We start from the raw sequence: 20,903 nt of genomic DNA on the forward strand, positions 1-20,903 counted from the left end.
TCCTCTACTTTTTATGACCATATTCACCATTCTATACAGAGGATTTGTCCATTCATGTCCCTGTGCAAACAAAGTTTTAATAGGAGCCTTAAGTAGTGACTTGGACCATTGCAATGTCCCAGCCGCAACACCTTGTGTTGCACCATGCTTCCGCCAACCTCTCCCGAGACCACAGTTCCACTACTTTTTTTTCAGTACATTTCTACCACTGCTCCTACTACAAACGGGCGGAAATGCCTCCTGGATGGCGCTCAACACCTTTCCCCAACACACTACATGTACTCCTTCTCCCAGACTAACCTGCTCCCTTCTAAATTCCCCTACATCATTACATTACACACGCCTCTCCCTCCACGGCAGATACCACATGAATATTGACGAAGCATGCCCATTTTACTCTACTCCCCTCCCTCCGCCACCAAACATCCGCCCAGATCGTAAGTGCGGTCATTTATCAGATTTTGGGTACTCACCACCGGATAAGCCTATTCCCAGGTTTCACCGGTAAGCACATTGAACCAGAGCAGCACTTGGAACACAGCACTGAACGCAGCACTTCCGAGCTGCACCCATCAACATCACAGGTTCGGCAGCTGCCTCTCCTTCCATCCAGTAACACTCCCTCCAGTTTTTTTTAAATATCCACGTCAAGCCAAACCATAAAAGTGGCAGAAGGCTCCTATATTAGACCTCCTTTACATTACATCCTTCTCTTCAAGAACCGTCACCTCTGCTTCCGTTTGAACCAACATGTCGTTTATCACATTGCACGGAACGCACAGTTTATCCGGGTTCCAGAGCAGTGTCCAGTCATTTCTACAGCAACATTTTAATGCTGTCCAATTTGAACCTATGGTCTTGGTTTCCCCTAACCAGATCAGGCAATTCAAAGGTTTAACAACCTCTATATGGGCCTCCCATTTCATTGCGAGTCACTGCAGGAGCACGTCTCTCTACCTTTGTAGAAATTGCTATGATAGAGGCGCTTGGTTCCGTTTTCTTAGCAGGTTGACTATAGCCCTTATGCACAGGCACCAGCGCTGTAGCATTCTGTGAATCCACTCTGCGTTTCAGAAAGCTTTCGCCCTGCCCGAGATCGTCCTCACCAGTTGACACAGTGAGCCCTAGTGTTCTCACGCTTCAGCTCTATGTAGGTTTTCACACCACTCCAACTTGACTTGCACGTCTACTATGAATACCCAGAACATTCCTTAAACCACCTGTGGTTCTTCTTGACCTCCGACTCCGCCCTCTACACCACATTAAAGTTGACTCGATGCACGCGATCGTGGCTTCCAAAATTCTCTTTCGTAGCAGTGACTTTGATTCCTATGTTTTGGGGTGTTGCATGTAATTTTTGAAGTATCTCTTCTCTTGGAGACACTCCTGTACCAGTCCAGATAACTGCTGCTCCACAGCCATGCCAACTCCCCCTTGGGTATTACCCCTTCACAACCTCCCATCCCCCAAGGACCATCTATTCTAGATGCAGTGCATATCACTAAAAGCTCTCGCTACCAGGTTTGCATGGTTTACCTTTTATAAGGATCCTTCATGGAATCTTCAATGATTTGCAACTTTTAGTAACTTTCACTAGTGACTGTGTACTCCGTCAGAGTCCAGAGGGACTCTGACAGGTTGGAAATCTGCCTGTCCACCACACCTGTTCGGTCTTTCCAATCTTGGACACCATGCAATGAAATTCTGTGGGAGGGCTCAATCTGGGCCCAAGTCACTACTCTCAATTACTCCTTTCCAGATGCACTCCCCCCCTACCCACCCCCCATGGTTACCATTCGTCACTGAACCGTGTGCGTGGCTGCTCCCTGCTATGCCGGCACACCATTGGACAGTTCCCCCAAGCCCCCCCACCCTATCAGTATCACAGCAGAACCATCTTGCCCCTCCCTGGTAATCTGAGGCCAGCGGATGCCGGGATCTCTGCCACCATAGTCTAGAACGCATATGTGACCAAACACGATGATGGGAGAGACTATTCCCTCCCCCCGTCCCCTCCCACGTAAGAAAGCTGACTAGGTAAAGGAGTGTGAGCGAGCAGCAGCTTCTTGGATCCATGAATGCTAGCTCCCAAAAAAATGTAGCCGCCTTTTCTCTTTCCACCTAATGAGTTGTGACATGATCATTCAGTCTCAACCATTCTGGTGTGGTGTTTAATAAAATACCATTGCTTTAAATATTTTATGACTTGCCCATTTTTTTAACTAAAGCTTTTGTTTTTGCACCAATACATAGTTTGTCTAAAGCAGCGATATTTTTTGGGACGTCTTTGAGGGTGCGCACTTCTAGCATTGCCGTCTTCGAGCTTCACCCTGCGCTTGCCGAGCATACTGCACTTGGCCAACCCATTTCTCCCATTGTGCCTTATTATGAGGGTGTATGTTGATTGCTATGTATCCAATCTGATTTAAAGATGTAAAAACGAGGCGCCTCTAAACCTGTACAACAGTAAATCGCAGATGCCAACAAACATTTGTACTTTCTGGTTCTTAGTAAATGGGATGCCAGATCCAGGTGTCTGTTTTACTTGGCCAAGAAGTTGGGCCCTGTTCAGGTCATTGCAACTTTGAAGATGACTCCATAGTTTGTTTTTTAATGCAGGGATTCCCCGATGTATTGCTTTCCCCTCACTTTTCAGAACCTGAATTTTCAACACAGGTAAATAGCACAAGCGTCCCAAAATAAACCTTAGAACGAGTATCGTCTTGATCCTGCGTTGCGTCCTTTCTTTAATCAAGGAAGAAGCATTTTGTATTGGGTTTTCTATAGCACAGCGTCAGCCATTTGCACAGCCCCATGGCACTTTGGGTCCTCTGAGTGGAAGCGTAGTGGTTTGTTGGGTAGTAGAGCGGGGTCACTTTTGTTAAAATGGTGATGCAAGGAAGATTGAAGGAGCCATTTTCTGCTGCCAAATATGGTGATATGCGTGTTCCATGGTGAGATCTACGGCCGGAAGAGTTACTTCATGCAAGAGTTAATCATCCCAGGTGGTGCAATTGGTATTCTGGTGTGCTGTGTGAGTGGTTGTGTTGGATGAGAGCGGGTTCTTTCCAAACTGCAAGTGTGTTACGTCTGTAAAGCAGATGGTGGACGAAGGGTCCCTGAAATTAACTTCTGGGCGGGACCCTGGGTGTCTGGGTAGAAGAGTGATGGATGCTGGTTTTGTTAGTAGTCTGTGACCTCTTCGTTGGGATTGAAGTACTAGGAGGGATAGCGGGAGGCGTTTGTATTAGAACTTTAACACAACTGGTCTCTTGGCACGTTGCCCCGAAGTGGGGTAGGGCGGAGCAGCGGATTTGATTCCAGAACCTGGTGATACGTGATCTTTTTTGAGGTCTAAAGTAGGTGACGCGTTATTCTTTTAGACTCTTTGAAACCTGACTATTCTTAGGCAGACTGCAAATTTGGAAGCCACTGTTGCCATGATAAAATCTAGATGAAAAATAAAATGTTACCATCACTTGTATAAGTCGAACATGAGTGATTGAATGAGTGAGGCCAAGTGGCAAAGGAGATTCTAGAAAGATTGGAGCAAGAGGAAAGCCTTGATGTCCTCCCTGATGTAGGTGTTATGGCTTGCTTTGGGACTGAAAACCTGGGAGAACAGTGAGCATTGAACTCTCCTGGATCACTGCCTTACTTTCTGCCTGATCTCAGTCCCGGACTGAAGCGGTGTAGCAGTTATAAAGGAGAACGTGGTACTGAACCTTGTTGATGGCAGCTGACAGAGTTTGTGGGCTCCCAGGAGGTGTTTGTGCTTTAAGTAGGAGTACAGTTTGTGTCCCCAAATGTTTTGATGACCAACTGGGAAGGGGTGATGAGAAAGTGAGGAATCGTTTTCGGTTATTGGGGTATCCAAAGAGGGCTTTGTTAGGAGAGGGGCGAGGACAACCTACTTGAAAGAACAGGGACAGTTCTAAAGGAAGGCGGCGTGCAGCAGGTGTTGAAGCTGGTTGCTGAGGTGGTATGCACTTCTTTAAAAGCTGGGCATTGGCTGGGGTTCCCGCTGAAGGCAATGCTGTTTCTGGTCGAGAAGCACGTTCTGGTATGAACAGAAAACCAATTGATGTATTTGGACTGAGGCCAGGGATTAGCTTCTGCTCCCTGGAAGGGGCCGTTGAACTCTGACTGGTGTCCGTATTTGAGCTGCAGTGCTCGGCCACTTTCAGTGTATTGGGAGAACGACTGCCTTTCATTGAGTGAAAATCCTTTGCTCCCAATATGTTGCAATTGGAAAATGATTGTTCATCTTTTGCACTGATTGTTCCCAATTCCTTTTTTCAAATGTAAATCAAACGCAGAATTAGTTTTGTTATTTGTAGTAATGATTAGAGGTTGTTTACAATTCTGAATACGCTTTTGTCTGTTTTTGTCTTGTTTTTATTTTTTTGCTCTCGCCTGGTCCAGAGATGCCACAGGGAAGGACGTGTACCGTCTCGCTTTGCAAACCAGAGAACAGCACATCCGGCGCGATAAAGCTACCAGCAACATTTGTACAGCGCAGGTGAATCATGTCATTTTCTTTAATTGCTGGGTACGAATTACACATTGGTAGTATACGTTTCTGGTGACATCGGGGTCTTCCCATGATTTCTAAAGCGTAACTATCATGTTCATTGTGTTTGACATCTGATTTTAGCTCTTGGGTCAATGACTACATTTTCATAAGTGAAGCATCAAATTAGCAAAACTCTGCCTTAAAGGGTAGCAAAGAGGCAGAAATGTGTTCAATTCCCCCCTGGTTGCCCTCACCCCTCCCAGACTGAGCAGTCCACGCCACAGTGGGAAGCATCCCTCTCCAGAGCTCCAACTACCCACCACAGATTCTCTGATACCCCCACACTCTACATGGACCCTAGAGTGTGACTTGTATGTCCAGGATTGCCCTCTAGCAATGCCACACATTTGAAAAGGTCCACCGCGCTTTCCAAGAATGTAACATTTACCATGCACATCGGTAAGGAGAATTTAATAATTGCCTGATTTTAAAAACTGATTAAGGGTAATAAACTCTGAGGTAACAAACCTAAGTTTGCATACCCTCTTAGGCGTTCCTCTCCAACAGCCATCATTCCTTGGGGTCCCTCTGGCCCTTTCTTGCAGTTTGACTAACCTGGGAAGAGTGTTTGACTCGGCATACTAAACTACTGCAATGTTCTCTACCAGGGATCAGTCGCAACTCCATCTCCCCAGCTCCGAAATCCCTTTGCTGGCTTCGAATTGGAGAGAATGCAACTCGTGCCACTTGCCCTTTACCCATAAATGCTTCTGGGAAGTGGGGCTGAAAGAGCTGATAAACCGCTCATCCAAGTCACAACCATGGAGTAACAGTCACTGTATCGCAGAGACTCCAAACAATCGCGCACACCAAGTAAAAGCCAAGAGGGGAGAATGACCTCCATGCGAGGCCAATTCCTGTAGCACCACGTAACAATTGTGAATCAACCGCAAAGGTTCAAGAAGGCATTAAATGCTGAACCTCATCAGCAAGCCTTCCAATAAGGAAAATCAAGCTATTGAAACTGTAATGTTGAAGCCGTGGTTTGGAACACTCAAGGTTAAAATTGAGCGGAAAAAAGGAAGGGGAAGCATGAACAGTGATGCAGTTGAGATGGGTTTCATTTGGACTGCATGTTAAGCTTCAAAGTACCTTATGCTCACGACCTACGTGCAACTGTTTGCTAATCCACAGTTAGATCCAGTCATTAACAGTGGACAGTTTGGGTTTATGTGATGTAATATGACATTGCTATATTAGTTGATAGTCTTTGACTAATGTTTCTGATTTGAATATCTTAGGCACTGTTGGCCAACATGGCTGCCATGTTTAGCGTCTACCATGGCCCCGATGGGCTGAAGCACATTGCGAAGAGGGTCCATAATTCTACACTGATCTTGTCTGAAGGTAAGTGTGTGAAATAGTAGTGTATGATCTGAAGATGATCAGGAGTGGGGGTAGGATTCGACTGGTATCTGAAGTCAATAAGAGAAGCGGGGCTGTATAGCACCCACTGTGTGCTGCCATCTAGTCTGATTTTTCAACCAGTCTTTGGTGCTAATGAAAACTGGTCCAGCTTGCCATGTGGCAAGCAGGACATCTTTCTGGAGGTTTGCACTGATTCATGTGACAGTCACAACTCTACTGCTTTGGGATCAGTGGTGATGATGAACCAAACTTCAAAGTGCGGATGGGCCATCTGTAGGAACCTTTTCTAGATGGTGCATTGACACAGCTGCTGTTTTTGCTCCAATTGGGCCAGCACCTCCATACCGAATCTCAAGATTATTTTAGGATGTGTGTAATCCCAATGAAATCTTGTGGGCAAGGAATATCCTCGGTGAGATTGAGTGCAGGCCATGCACAAGCCTGAATGATATTTTTTTTAGGTACAAGAAACTGTAATGTGATTGTACTATTATTGCAGATTTCTAACATATAATGTGGTGCTGAAGGTGCACCTTGAGCCAGCCCCTGAGCTGAACGCCTCAGTGTGTCTGTCCCAACTAATGGCAGACTGCATTGTGAACGGAGGATCGCACAGGGGCAAGACCACGCAGAGCAACAGAGGTTCGAATCCCGCATCCGCGCTTAGAAACCGAACTCTGCTACGGTATTTGGCGCGTTATCAAAAAACTATTAAAATAAAATTGTAATCAATGTTTTGGAAATCCTGTATAAATGGACAAAGCAAGTTAAGTGAGCCTTTAATGATGTTCAAAATCACTGCCGTAAATCTGAAGGCTCTGATCGTTGGCCGAGCCTCGGCGAATGAGTGACCAGGCACCACTTGGATAGACCATGTCCTTTAAAGGTCTGGAGAAGTAGACTGCCAAAGACAAAATAGTCCAAATGTGTTGCTCATGATCAAAAGCTTTGGAGAAAGTGTAAACCAGGATTTAGTAGGGGGAGGATTTCAGGGCTTGGCCCAGCTTTGCAATAAATAATTTGAAACGCTGGCACTCCCCAGGAATCTGTCATGCATGTGCATTCATGACCATGACAAGGGTTTATAGTGTTAGATTGGAGTTTAATCTGGTGCAGTTGCCCTCTGTCCCGCCAAATTAAAGGGTAATAGAAGCCTGATGTGATATCGGAGTGCAATGAATTGCCACACGGGGTCCCCCCCACCGCCACTATATTGCAGAATAGAAACTCCCTATTGCAGTGTAACCCTATATTAAGCAGGCATGTCCCACCGCTGGAAACATGCATTTCACTAAAAACAATGGTCTGAATCGGATTGATATTCTTTTCTTCCCTTACCAGAAGGACGGATGATCACCAGGCGCCTTCCCCCGGCCATTGCTAAACAAACCGGCAGCCTTGGTGCATGCAGTGTTGTGATGCAATGCTGCGGCTGCAGCTGCCAAGGTCACTGCTTGGGACCATGGACCCCTCTGCAAAGGGAATTCTCACCAGCCAAGCTGGGCACTAAATCTATATTATTTTAGTGTGCTGCCTCATGCATGGGTTTATTGCTTTTAAGCGCCGTTAAAGCGAGCATTCATGCTTCCATTCTCGGAAGGAATTGCCCCTCACACTAAGATGTGCAACTGGACTGAGTTTAGTCAGTGTTGGGATCAGTGTATAGTTTTCAGTGTTTTGACCAATACAAAATGTAATCCAAGAAAGGGGCGAGAGCTTCCCTTGTTGGCTGGCAGAACTTTCATGGAGTCCACCAATGTGGTGGGGGGAGGGGTATTGCATTAGGCCATGCTGTGGGTGCCTGGTGGCCTGGATTCGGGGGCGGTTGTGGGGCTGCTGGCTATATCATTGCTAATAGCCAAAGGGGTTTCTGGTAATGGCAATCCCACTGAGGTGCATGAGCCAAGAATTGGCTGCATGCTTGCAGAGTGCTGTGGGGCACACAAGGAGAGTTTGATAAAAGGATGTCTCCCACCCAAAATCATAGTAGATTGCCCCTGGGAGGAGAAGAGAGAACCTGTGGATTTTGGAGTTTAGAAGTAGACTACATTGCGCTGAGCTGAGTGTCCTGAAGCAAACCCAGAGGGACCATGTAAATGGAAACTGGAATTGAAAGCGGTTTACCCCTGAGCTAGAAACACTAGTGTCGACTAATATAATGTACTTGGTCACACTGTTTACTATCCACACTGATACTTGTTGTGTATATAATAGATTTCGTGAGAAGAACACCAATTATATGGGTTGTGTTATTACATTAACTGTCATGCGGTGGTTTAAAATGTTAACATTTGCAATATTAATGGTGAATACATTTTGTTTCAAGAGTTTTTCTGATCAAAGTGATGGAGGAATTAATATCTGTACCATACTGTGTGGAAGGGCGGGGTAGCCATGGTTCTGTATGATGTCACTCATGCATCGAAGTCCAACTGCATTGCAGATGGGCAGCATGGAGAGTGTGAAAGTTATTTTAAAAAATGGCATTAAAGTTCTTCAAATAGCTGACAACCTGGATCTGAAGGCAGCGGCAGTCACAGGAGCAACTGTTCGTTATGGAAATATTGGAGCTAGCATTTCTTTCCTATATGGCTGCATGTGTGCTTGGCTAAATGCATTTTTTTATTTGAATAAATGCAGGAAAATACTGGTTGTGAATTAACTTTTTATTTGACAAAAAATAAATGTGGATAGATGCAGACGGAAATGGCAGAAAAATAAATACCACAAAAGCTTTAATTATAAGGTCCTTAAGCACCGGTGGTTAGACCTTCCTGCATTGCCCACGTGCATTTAAATGATACCCAAAGTCTCACACATTCTTACAAGTACTCCCCAGTTCATGAACGTCGCGGTTCCATAGGCCGGAAAGCTGGGAGCAACTGTGGCTTTTGTTCTGTAGCTCCGCTAGGAGAAGGGCCCTGGACTTCACTTCCTGGAAGTTCTTGAGGCCTTCTAGGAGCTTTCTGGGGATGCGATGTTAGTGCCTGGGCCTGCGGCTGGGCTCTTCTGGGAGTCCGCTTTTGGAGGCTTGTAATGGGTGATGTGGCACTTTTCTAACTGAACCCTGCTAAGGTGCATTGTATCATTATGTGGGGGGTCTGTGAAGTACTGTCACCTCCTCACGGCTTCATAGTCTATGCCGTGTACTAGCAACGTGCCACTGCCAATACGACCTAACAAAACATGCATTATCATAGCATAACCTAACGCGATGTATCCGAACGTGCTCTTTTAGCGAAACTGCTGCTATATCCAGAAATTTAAAGTGGGCCGGAAGTAGGGCTAAGTGAATATACATGCAGATGAAGTACAAAATGATAAACTTCCCTTAAAAGCGAAAAATGGGTCCAAAACACTATTGAAATTTGGAATGAAGAATTCAAATATTACACAAGGTTGGAAAGAAGTGTCAGTCCAACAAGGGTGTGTATATGGGTGGGGGTGAACCACCCCTTCAAGGCAGACCAGTTGTACTTAATAAAGGATGGCTCTCAGTCTTCCAGCCAATGGGATTGCATTAGACACTGTCGAGCCTCTATACCAGACTCCAGACCGGGATACTTCACAAACCCGCAGTAGACGAGGGGGAATTGGGCAGTCCTTTACAAAACCTTTCAAAATCCTAGAGGGATTAGATTAAAACCCGTGACGCCCATGTTCATTTGCACTAACGCTAACCCTCAAAATCGGCATATTTTAAACCGTCATGGAGAAGCGCCATTTTAGTTCATTTAGTCAACATGTTTTTAAATACCTCTCTCCCTCGCGCAGTTTCCAGAGGCAGGCTGTGAGGAGTGTGGGGGGGGGGGGGTCGTTGGGGGTGGTAATGGCATTTAGCCTTCTGGGCGTTTGGCAGATTGAAGTGAATCTGCACGCTACCCATTTTACTAGAGAAATGTGGAACTCCTATTTTTTTAATTGTGTATACAAAGGGTTGGACCTTTAAGAAATGATACGTTCCTCAATGCTGTGTCTGAGGGTTTATGCCAAGGCTCCCACCTCCACGCTCAGAAATGTTGGAACATTCTGAACGTTCTGACTGGTACATATTGTGGAGAATGAGTGGACAGTTGGCAAGACACTGACTGACTGACAGGCAGTGAGGCCATAGGAAGCCCTCTCGGCCCTCACCAAGACCCCCAAACTGAGGTGCCATCTCTGGGTAGTTCCTCAGGTTGCCCTTTTGGTCCTATTATGGCGACTTCAAATTCTTCAATCTGAACTGCACTTGTGGTCTTTGCCTCAGTGAGGCTGTGAGGAGACTGCACTGGATCAAATATTCATCCGACTGCACAAGCGGCAGAGTCCTGCTACGCCGTCCCCCCCCCACCCCCCCCCGGAGCCCACTGAAGTTTTGCAACACCCAGCCCAGAGGCTATATGCTTGTTGCAAGAAGAGCGCCCAGCCCCCCAGGGTGCTCTCTGGAGGGGATTTGGGAAGAATAGTCCCTGCAGGCGACCCGAGTTGAGAAGATTTGTGCGTAGTAGTGACCGGATTCTAGCGGAAAACGGGCAACTTCATTTTTAAGGTGAATTTTAATGTTGTCTGAACTAATTCTAAGTGCGCATTTTTGTCAGGTAATCCATACTCCTGCAGTTGCAAATGCATTGTTTTGGCTGCATGCAATCCCTCTCCCCCCCACGCGCCCAACAAATTCACAGAAGTTTTAGTTCCGTTTGCTTAAGATGTGTCTGGGGGGGGGTTGGTGGGAGGGTGATGCCCACCCCCAATCCTCTCACTTAGCCGATGACTGGGAAGGGCCTACCTGTGCCACACATTGCCTTGGGGCAGGGCTGCAGGGTTTTGCGTTTGTCTACACATGGGGTTAGGAGGAGGGGTCGATGGTCATCTATGTACATATTTAACTAAGCCACCTTGTTTGTGGTCGCACCCCCGTTTATCTTGGAGTTCTAAATCTGTGAGCAAAGGTTCCATTGGGTTTAAGAGCCTGTGTTGGGCAGCCTGTCTTTCCCAGGTCTGTCTTGGAGAGCCCCTCAGTACTCCAAGTGGAGGTCCTGCCATGCACTCACCCTTGGGTGTCTGATAGACCAACTGATTCAGGTGAGTGAGTACAGTTGGTGAAGCCGGCCCCTCTTCTGTACAGGTGCAGCACTAGAACGCCTTCTCTGCATCCAGGGGGTGTGGCGGACTTGCATGTGTGGGAGCGGGGGGCTTGCACAACGACTCTTTGCACAAAGCTACGTGGCACTGTGTAGGAGATGTGTACACGCTCCACTCAGCCTGTCTGTCCCTCTCTGATGAGCGTCCAGGTCTGGATATCTTAATAGACCTCCTTGCTTCCTTGATGATGTGGGAACTTGATCTTGGTTCCCAATGGATTGCCGCTGGCATCTGAATTTTGCATTGCCCATGATCTGTGAGCAATCATTTAGGCTCAAGGTTTTGCTTTAGTCTGTGCAGCGCATTTGCAAAAAACATGTGTATATATCACAAAAGTTAAATCTTGAGTTAGGATGATAGAAATTAATGTTTTGGTCTATCTTAGTTATTTTAGGTTGTCCACTATCTTTATTTTGAGGGATCCATGGACAATGAGTCTGGGAGGGGCCACCCATAGTACATATAATGAATAAGATATAGAAAGAGAAGAGAGAAGAGCCAATCGGAATCAATGATTCTAATTTTCTTAAATCAATATTGCACTAAAAGAAAAGAGAAAATGTAAGACAACAAAGAACAAAAGTAAAATTCTATACATCAATTTAGATTCATTGATAATGTTCATATTCACTGATTTAAATTGACAATGATATAAAATGAATAAGTGCAAGTGTTGCTAAAACGAATTAGATTAGATAACGTTGGATACATGGAAAGACATAAAATTAACAATAATTGTGAGCTCTAATAGTTCTAAAGCCAAAATGATAACAATCCAGATGCAGGCTATTATTCAATGCCTTTAGTGCATACTGGGACAGAGACTGTTTCCACTCGCCCTCGAAATACATTTATTTAGAAAAAAACAAAGTGAAAAAATGTTCCAGGGTCATTGTGAAAGATATCGTTTGCCAGCGTGGAAGGTAGCAGGCAAAATCTTAAGACTGGGGACCTATTATGTGTAGTGGTTCCCTGTGTTCACGTTTCGGCGGTCATAGAATATATTGAGGCCGCCTTCATCAGGGCATCAAGTCAAGGACCCTGTATGGGAATACATGAGTATAGTGGCATCAGCGAACATGGTGGTGGGTTCTGGTAAAAAGAATTAATTGGCACATTTAATGAATAAGCATAAAACTTGAATCGCGTATTCTGTCATTATTTTCATAGGTTCACAAGTGCTTCAACGCTAGACGTGTGGTGAAATGCAGAGCTCTTTGGTGTATCCTTACGTTTTTTGAATGAATTGAACCTGCTGGGTGGAAAGCAAAATAATGTGAGTTTTTCTTTTAGGTTTGAAGCGTGCAGGCCACAAGCTGGAGCACAGGGTGTTCTTTGACACATTGAAGATCCAGTGTGGGTGTGCGGTGCAGGAGGTTTTGGACCGGGCAGCTCAGCGACACGTTAACCTTCGTATAAACAGCGATGGCACAGTACGTTATTTTTCTTTTTTTTTTTTTCCACCCAATTAATTTTTATTTTCAGGAGTATTCACACAGAATATGAGTTGCAGGCTGCGCTGGTGCATAGCGTGTGTTGCCTTTTCGGGTCATGTCTTGCACAGTAACTGTTGGTCTCTGCTTTACTCTTCTTGCGATTGGTGCCATGCTAGGTTAGAGTTCCCCTTAAGGAGCTAGTGCTTCGCCCCCCACCCACCTGTTGCTAGCAAGTTGTTTTGAAAACTCTGGCACACGCCATGAACCCTGAAGTTTCCAATGATTCATTTGGGGTGGGGGTAGCACGACCAGAGGATCTGCTGAGGTGTGGTGAACGAGGCAGAGGGGTCTATAGCCTTAGGTCTTTTGGTTGTAGCTCCAGAAAGAAGCTTGGGGGTTACAGTGGGCCTCTTCTGAGTGGTAACCAAATTCCCTCTTGGAAGGGTTTGGGCTTATTGAAAATGTGTAATATGGTGCCACTTTCAAAAACATTTCCAGGGCCTTCTTCAGGCTGACCTGATTTTGAACATAAACACCTGGGACAGGCCACAAACCTAAATGTAGGACTAGCGCCCCCATCCCATTCAACCCCAGTCCACCCCTCCACCCCCTCAACTGGGTAGGATCACACATCAAAATAAATACGATTTCCACACTTCTGTACTTGCACAGGCGCAATCAGTAAATACAAGGCGGCAGTGAATAGGAAGGTTGGGGGTTAGAGCCTACCCTAGGGTGGAAGGCAAATGGGAGTACAAAGCAAGACCACGGTTATCAATGAATGTCTCCTTGATTTATTGCATCTCAGCACTTTCCTAAAACCAGGACAGGGTTTTTTAGATCAAAAAAACTCTTGGTACTGGGGGGGGGGGCGGACCTAATTCCGGCATAGTGCAGGCACAATGGGGACGTCTGGTCACCTTACTCTTGTGGTTCCCAGTCCATCCCTGCATGAATGGCCTTAGGAAAATTGCTCGAGACACGGCGATTTGTACGTGAATGCTGGGGTAATCGGATTTAAACATGGATTCCACACGCAACCCCCCCCCCCCTCCCCCAATCACTATATCACATCTGGTTAAAGCTTCTCCCTTCTTTGCAAACGTGCCTACAGCCTGCACGGTTAATTCCCAGGACAGCTGTTAATGATCGTGTCATGCAACATGCTGACGAAGGTTATATGCCCCGTCTGCCAGTAGGGCACGGCCACTGACATTTGTTTCTCTCAACATGGCTACTTCTCTATTCCCCCCCCAATTACCAATACACCTGTCCCCCACCCCCAAATCCACCACCGAGACCTTCATCAATTCCGCCAGAAAGTTCACCGATGTGCATAGGTTCTCCTGTTGGAGAGCACAGGGTTTCCTGGATGGGAGCTGTACACCCCATCCATGAACTCTTAAGTTTAGAGCGAGCGTCTAGGTCCACGTAGGCCAGCTCCCTGGCTTGCATCTTGGCTCCTTTCCAAGGAGAATGGGGGCTAATTTATAAGTTTGATGCCAAAAAAAATATTGGGCAGCTGGCTCGTACTTGGAGTATACGTGAGCTCCCCACCTTTTGGGAACATAATGCACTCAAAACAACCATTGAGTAAGTAAAAGATTGCACAGAACCACGTGATGACATGGTTAATAAAAACCTCTGCCGCTTGCGTTGGGCAACTGCTGTGTACATCATAACATATGCAGTTGGGTACTGTCCGCACCACCCCTCCAACATATTCCCTATTCCTATGTAGCTTACTTTGTTTGAATACCTGGGGACAGTCCAAGCTCTTACTGTGGCAAAACAAGGCCGCAATTTATTATGACATATTTCCAACCATAAACACACATTCATTTTTAATAACTGCGATCTACAGCACCTTTTTGTTTAGTCTTCTTCCCCATCAGAACCCCTTTTTCCTTTTCATCTTTTTATTAATCTCCAGTCGGCTTTCTTTCTCCATATCAACTCTTTACCAAGCATACTTGGATCTCACTCCCCGAACCTCCCTGAGCCTCCCGCTCAGGGCGACACACATTGTCATCTGCCGCTCTTGGTCTGCGGGGAGTGCCATTATGCTTTCCTTTCCACCAGCTAAGGCTGGAAGCTGACAACTAACCAGGAGATTGGGGGGGGTGCACCTTTTTATCCAACATTGACACCCCCAACCCCCCCCCCCCCCCCTGCCGCCGTCCTAGTCTAGCAGGGGGCCATTTACTCCTTGCCTGGTGCGGGACTGCTGCACCCCAGGGAAGGTTCCCACGCCTGTCGTGCTGAAGGACCGGGTGGAGACTGGGCTCATCCTTGCCTCTGTGGTTTTGGCACTGCTGGATCGCCTGAGTAACCGCCTGCAACAATACAAAAAACCCACATTCGACAACCTGCGATAGAAGTCATGTTAGGGTGTGGTGGGAGGGACAAAGTTGGACCTGCAGCAGTGGGGTAGAGCGGAGAAAAACTGCTCCCCCTGCACGTCCCCTCTATAGAGGCCCCTCTGATGTCACCGGTGGAGGTGCCAAGATCACATTGCCCTCCAATCGGGATTATCCCGCAGAGGAGGGCTTCCTCCCCTTCCTGTCCTCCATGCCCGTGTTGCTCTAAGTTTCCTCTTCCTCTGGGGTCACCATCCCGGTGACCCCCTGCTTCCTGCCCCTTTTCCTGAGGAGGCGGGGCGAGGGGGGTGTTGAGGCCCTTCTGACTTGTTAAGCCCTGGCCCCCTTAGCCGCGTTGGGGCCGTGCCGTAGGCTTTCACGCAGAGAGACCACGGAATGGCATTTTGGCCAGAAACCTTGTTCCGCAGCGGCCACTTACTTTTCGGTTGGTCTCGATTGAGTAGCGGCGCGAAGGAACATAGACATAGATGGCCCTATATCTCCTTATGTAAATCATCCCTGCTTCTTGGTCCAGATCCTGGTATGCTCATGGAAGTACTTTGTTTGGTTGCAACAAGTGCCCCTATGTGGAGCACAGAGCATTGTGGGTATGCATAAAGGTAGCCATGATAATGGGGCCTGCATCAACCCTGAAACCATCTTCAACAATCGATATTGGGATTTTTTTAATGCAAAAGAGGAAACCAGCTGCCTTAGAAAATGGGAATGTTTCATTGCTGTTGTATAGCTCGGGGGTCTGCAACCTGTGGCTCTCCATCAACCCTAGTCTGCATAGCCAATGGGCAGGAATCATGGGAGCCATGGTCCAAAACAGGTTGCAGAGCCCTGGTGGTATAGGTAATCACTTAGCCTCTTAAAGCCCCCGCTTTATGTACTGCACGTGCACTTGGCCCAGACAATGCGTCATTTATCATGTAATGCAAACCAAACGAGCACCCAAGGTTCATGTAAAGCAATCTGCCGTCATCCCGTAAAGGTTTCCCCTTGTGCATGCGACATCTTGCAGGGCCCTCCACTAGACTAGTACATGCACGAGGGCCGCTCCCCCTTTCAGCAGCAGACCTTGCATGGTTCAGTCCCAAGTTGTGCAAGCTATCATTTATTTACTGACCTAACAAACTACCCAAAGCTGAAAACTGCAACTATGATGCTGGCCCCCTACCTCGCACCCTCCCATTGGAATGCCCTACCTCCTACCCTCCGAGGTGAGACATCCCTATTGGCATTTCGCAAAGACATGAATACTGCGCTCTTCACCTGAAGTGCACCATGATCTGCAGCTAAACCTGTTCCAACACAAAATATACCATGCTCACATATATATTATATGTATCCTAAATCATGTTGCTCAAATGTAAAACTACAGCTCCCATGTGCCCTTCCCCAGTAACTAAGTTCCCTGCAAGTAACAGCGCCTCGATGCCCAAGGGCTGCTGTGCGCTATATAAATGTAATAAATAATTGGCCTGGAAGCCTAAATGCTTGGTGTACCCGACTCCGACTTTACGCTCCATAGTCGTTACTCTGCGGGCTCTTTTGCTTAACTTCACTTTCTTTCAATTACTCCAAACCGATTGGGAAAACTTAACTTGTGCTCTAGTTGTGTTTTGTTCACGCCAACATCAGCCAAAGCGTGTTTTTGGCTACGAGACGCTTTCATGACCCTTGGCTCTTCATCTGTCTTAAGGTTGGCCCTGCGTGAGGTGGCGGGTGCATTTGATGCCCATCAGGAGACCCAGTTACAGAAGTAGTTTTTTAAAAACATTTTTATTTTTTATTAAAGCTTCCGCGGGCCTCTATTCACGAGGCATTTTTTTTAAATTTAAAATGGATTCACAGTTGCTTGCGTCTTTTGTATGGACATACAGGCCAGGCATCGGGTGCAAGCACTCTTCAATAGCGGACTGAAGAAGCCAGCTTAATTTTTTTTAAAGATCAGTTTCTGGAACTGCGCCCGATACCCGAAGACACCCAATGGCGCCTCTCACCTCGTGCATGGCCAGCCTAAAGTGAAGTAAGTGGCCAACCCTAATAAAAGCCCCGATAAAGTGCCCTGGGGCACGAAACTAATTTCACCTCATTTTGTTAGGAATAACCCAAAACTTGAGCACAAATTCGCCTTTATCAATTCTGTTTTGAGTTGTAAAAAGAAAAACAACTTTAGGAAACGAGCAAGCAAAATAAAGATTATGCAGCGCCAAGCTAAAGTCAATGATGATGTCATTACAAGTTGTGGCGGGCAAAGGCCCCTCTTCAGATCTGAGTAGTCTTTTCAGCAGCAGTTTTCCTGACAAATTAACCTCATCCCCATGGACGGGGCGACAATGCAGATCTGCTCCCTTTTTTATTTTTTCTTCTCCTATTCTTAAACCTCTCCTGGAATGCAGTGCACTATTTGTCATAGGCCAGACAATCTAAATGCATGCATCGTATTAGCAGACGGCGCATATCGTGTGCAGATTAATCATGTGGTAATTAGCAATAAGAGTTCAGCGTGTGGTGTTTGCCAATTGTACAGGGGATGTTCATGTAAGTTATTGCAGTGCCCTCAACTGCAAACAGTTGTTCCAGGGATAGATATTTGCTCACGCTGCTCGTTCCACCATTCGGGCAGCATCGCATATTAAATGCCACATGCCAAATGCAGCCGAGCTAACGAATGTGCCCTGACATAGCAAGCCACAGAACACTCCACACATGAAACTGATCTGATCTTGTACTGATCACCTGTGTCAAAAATGGACATTTGCCTGTAAATGTATGTGCTTCTCCTACAATGCATTGCACTATTTCCCAGGTAGTTGGACCCTGGTCTGCTGAACTCCCAGACAGTCCAAAGGTCTTGGAGTAACAGTGGCAGGTAGGTGCTGCTACTACTTCTGCAAAAGTGGGTGCTGTATGTTGGGAAATGGAAGCAGCAATTGGGGTGCCAGGTATACTCCTAGGTGTTACTCGGCCTGGCTTTCCAGCGTTTTCTTTTCAACCATCACCATGGTTGATGTACAAAAGACTATATAGCCCTTAACACGTTTGCAACAGTATGCAGTCCCACCACCCTTCTCCTCCCTCTCCCATGTGAATGCAGAAATCAGAGTACCAGGTAACATGGAGGATTGGAGCAATGGTCCCAGGTGTATTGTCTTTTCACTGATTTGTCTGTGTGCCATATGCACATGCGTGTGTCTTAATTATTCCCTCGCCCTTTCAATTACCAATAAAGGTCCTGGAGAAGTGAGTAATATCACGAAACATGTGTAGACTATATTTTGTTCACGGATGGTATTTTTAAAAAAATGACAAATGATACATCAACCACTAGGAGCGTGTTCCTTTGCCTCTCACTCGAATGAGAAGTCCTAACCTGTGCAGACCGCCTCTTTGTTAGCTCCTCGTCTAATGTGTACCTCTAGGCTCCAGCCCCTCCCTCCCACCCCCTACGCTGGTAGCATTTGGTGACTTTAACGTTTCATGAACTACAAACATTCAGCCTTGCGTCTTGTCCTTGCTTTTTGTTTTAATGAGGTTGACTTCACTGCGTTTTGATTTGATGATCAGAAACGGCATAAGGGTGTAAAACGGTGTGACCCAGAGCACCTGTCTGAAGTTTGCTCCCCTCAGTGCCTGAGTGAGCACCCTTGCCGCCCTCCTGACTTGTGTGTTTCTGTTTTGCAGCTCGGGGTCTCTCTTGACGAAACCGTGACCGAGAAGGATCTGGATGACCTCCTGTGGATCTTTGGCTGCGAATCCTCTGCTGTAAGTGCTTTTTGTTTGTTTTTGTTACAACGTGCATTCAGAAACCAGCATTGGCAATGCCAATAGTTGGTACTTTTGTGTGTGCATGGGGAAGGCACTTGCCAGGCACTGCCATAGTGGTATCAACTGTTTATTAATGGTGGGTGCACCCTGGTGCGAGTACCTGGACATCTAATAGCTGTGCCTGGCAAATGTCTGAAACTTGGACACAAGCCAAAAGTGTGGGCTTTGCCAGTGCTTTTTTTTAGCAAGACTTCAGTGAAGGACACCCAGAGTGCTTTGAAATCGAGCGGTTGAAGGCTGACCTGGTCAAAAGATGATGTTGTAATGTGACGTACATGTCAATGTGTTGGTGTCTGAGCTGGTTCTATGGAGTGTAGGGGTTTCGGAGTTCCAAAGGAACAGTTGGGACTTGAGTGAGAGGCTGGATGGGTGTGGGGAAGCCAGTGTCCAACGTTTATACATGTGTCTCCGTATATCTACCGTTGCTGCCGTCTCATGGACACTGAATGAGTACCAGACCAAGGACAAGAAGGCTTGCATGTACTTGGCGTCGGTCCCACTTCCATCTTTTCACTGGCAGCGAGGATGGGATCTCAAGGCAAATGAGCGGTTTGTGGTTGGGCATGGCAGGCCTGAGGCTCTGGGAGGGCAGCCCAGGGTGGAAGGTGTTGGTGCATTGTTGGTGGTGTTGCTTGTTACGAGTAAAGGTACACTCGGGTGTGGCAGGCCTGAAGGGGCAGCTCAGGGCAGTTGGCTGGGAGTTTTTTGTTTTGTTCTCAGGGGGTTTTCTTGTCGGTTCTTGGTTGGTTTTTTTGGGAAGCATTAATGCCCTTTTTTCCACGTCGATGGGTGTTTGTTTCCAGATTTTGCATTTGTGTGTAAGGACAGAGCAGAGTGATAGCGGAGTAGAGTGCAGTATCCTGGCATTTTCGTAAGGTCCGGGTTTTGGTTTGGTGAAAGGTTTGTACCTTTTGTTTCCATTGTACTCTAGCTTTTGCCGATACAGTTGGTCACTTTGTGGGAAAGGTTGTCGTGTGTGCTTAAAGTAATTTCAACTGTGCGGGCCATCGCTTCATTGCACGTGTTGTGTGATCTGTAACAGAGGGAGAAGTGTTGTAATGTGACGTACGTGTCAATGTGGTGGTGTCGGAGCTTCTAGTTCTATGGAGTGTAGGAGTTTCTGAATTCCAAAGGAACGGTTGGGTCTTGAATGAGAGAGGCTGGCTGGATGGGTGTGGGGAATCCATTGTCCAACGTTTATACCTGTGTCTCAGTTTATCTACCTTGCCTGCTGTCTCGTGGACACTTAATGAGTACCAGACGAAGGACAATAAAGCTTGCCTCCGTCCGTCCGTCCTGCTGCCATCTTTTCAGATTCCTATAATGCCAGTCGTGCGTGTACAGTTCCAATTAAGGCATTAACTCTGACTGCTTTGAAAAAACACTAGCAGGGACTTGCAGTGCATAGTTGCATAGTAAGGTGTCATTAAAGCAAACTCCAACAGTTCCCAGCATGAGGTGTTTGGGCAGGGAGGGGCAGGAACTGGGTGGGAATGGCCATGGGGATTAGCAAGGCCATGGGCAGTCAATGGGTGGGCAAAGAACTAAACACCTACACTCTGTGTCCCTCCTCCTATGCCATTTCTCCCTATCTGTACTCGAATACAATAGGCGTATCAGTGTCGCAAGCAACACCTAGTCGCCCAACCTAATGAGGGGCATAGCAGCCTATTGATGGCAGACTGCCCAGGTGTGCTTTTTGCGCCTTCCGAGACCCTGTAGCCTCATTTGTGTCATGCAGTGTATGTTTTGAGTGCGCACATCCGGCCTCCTCATTGAGGCAAGAGGGGCTCATTTGTATGATTTCCATCCTCTTTTCCAGGCTCGTTTGCTTAAGGGCCTGTCTGCATTTACTGGTTTGCAGTGTTGTCTGTGTTTTGTCGTTCCTGGTGGCCATGTTTACTCTGATGTTCGGCGTCCTATGGAAGGCTGTACACCTGCTCGTGTGTGTTTGAGCGAGATTGTAAATGCTGACTGCATCCAATCGTGAATGCTGTACAATGAAAATGTTTTCTTTGTATTTGAAAGGCTTGCAACCACGGCTTTAAATAGGGGGTGGGGGGTTGGGGCGGGCTGCTGGTTCTCACCGATGTAGGCTTTAAGGGGGCGGGGACTCGGCCCTGGTAAGGTCCAAACATTTCTGTTGTGTCGTGGCTTTCTGCATCTCCCAAACCATTTCTCTTCATCATACTCCCTCTCCAT

At 46.8% G+C, this 20,903-nt stretch overlaps 1 protein-coding gene across 1 annotated transcript in view; it reads left to right on the forward strand.

Moving 5' to 3' along the window:
* The window catches only part of GLDC (glycine decarboxylase), a 472,733-nt gene that overhangs the window by 247,283 nt on the left and 204,547 nt on the right, over positions 1 to 20,903 (forward strand). Inside the window, exons 8-11 of the mRNA XM_069625925.1 lie at positions 4,426 to 4,522; positions 5,818 to 5,923; positions 12,362 to 12,501; positions 18,558 to 18,638. Coding sequence (XP_069482026.1) covers positions 4,426 to 4,522; positions 5,818 to 5,923; positions 12,362 to 12,501; positions 18,558 to 18,638 — 424 coding nt within the window. The remainder of the gene's footprint in view (positions 1 to 4,425; positions 4,523 to 5,817; positions 5,924 to 12,361; positions 12,502 to 18,557; positions 18,639 to 20,903) is intronic.

The sequence above is a fragment of the Ambystoma mexicanum genome, chromosome 6p (assembly GCF_040938575.1).
Source record: "Ambystoma mexicanum isolate Mex_15411 chromosome 6p, UKY_AmexF1_1, whole genome shotgun sequence".
NCBI classification, from domain to species: domain Eukaryota; kingdom Metazoa; phylum Chordata; class Amphibia; order Caudata; family Ambystomatidae; genus Ambystoma; species Ambystoma mexicanum.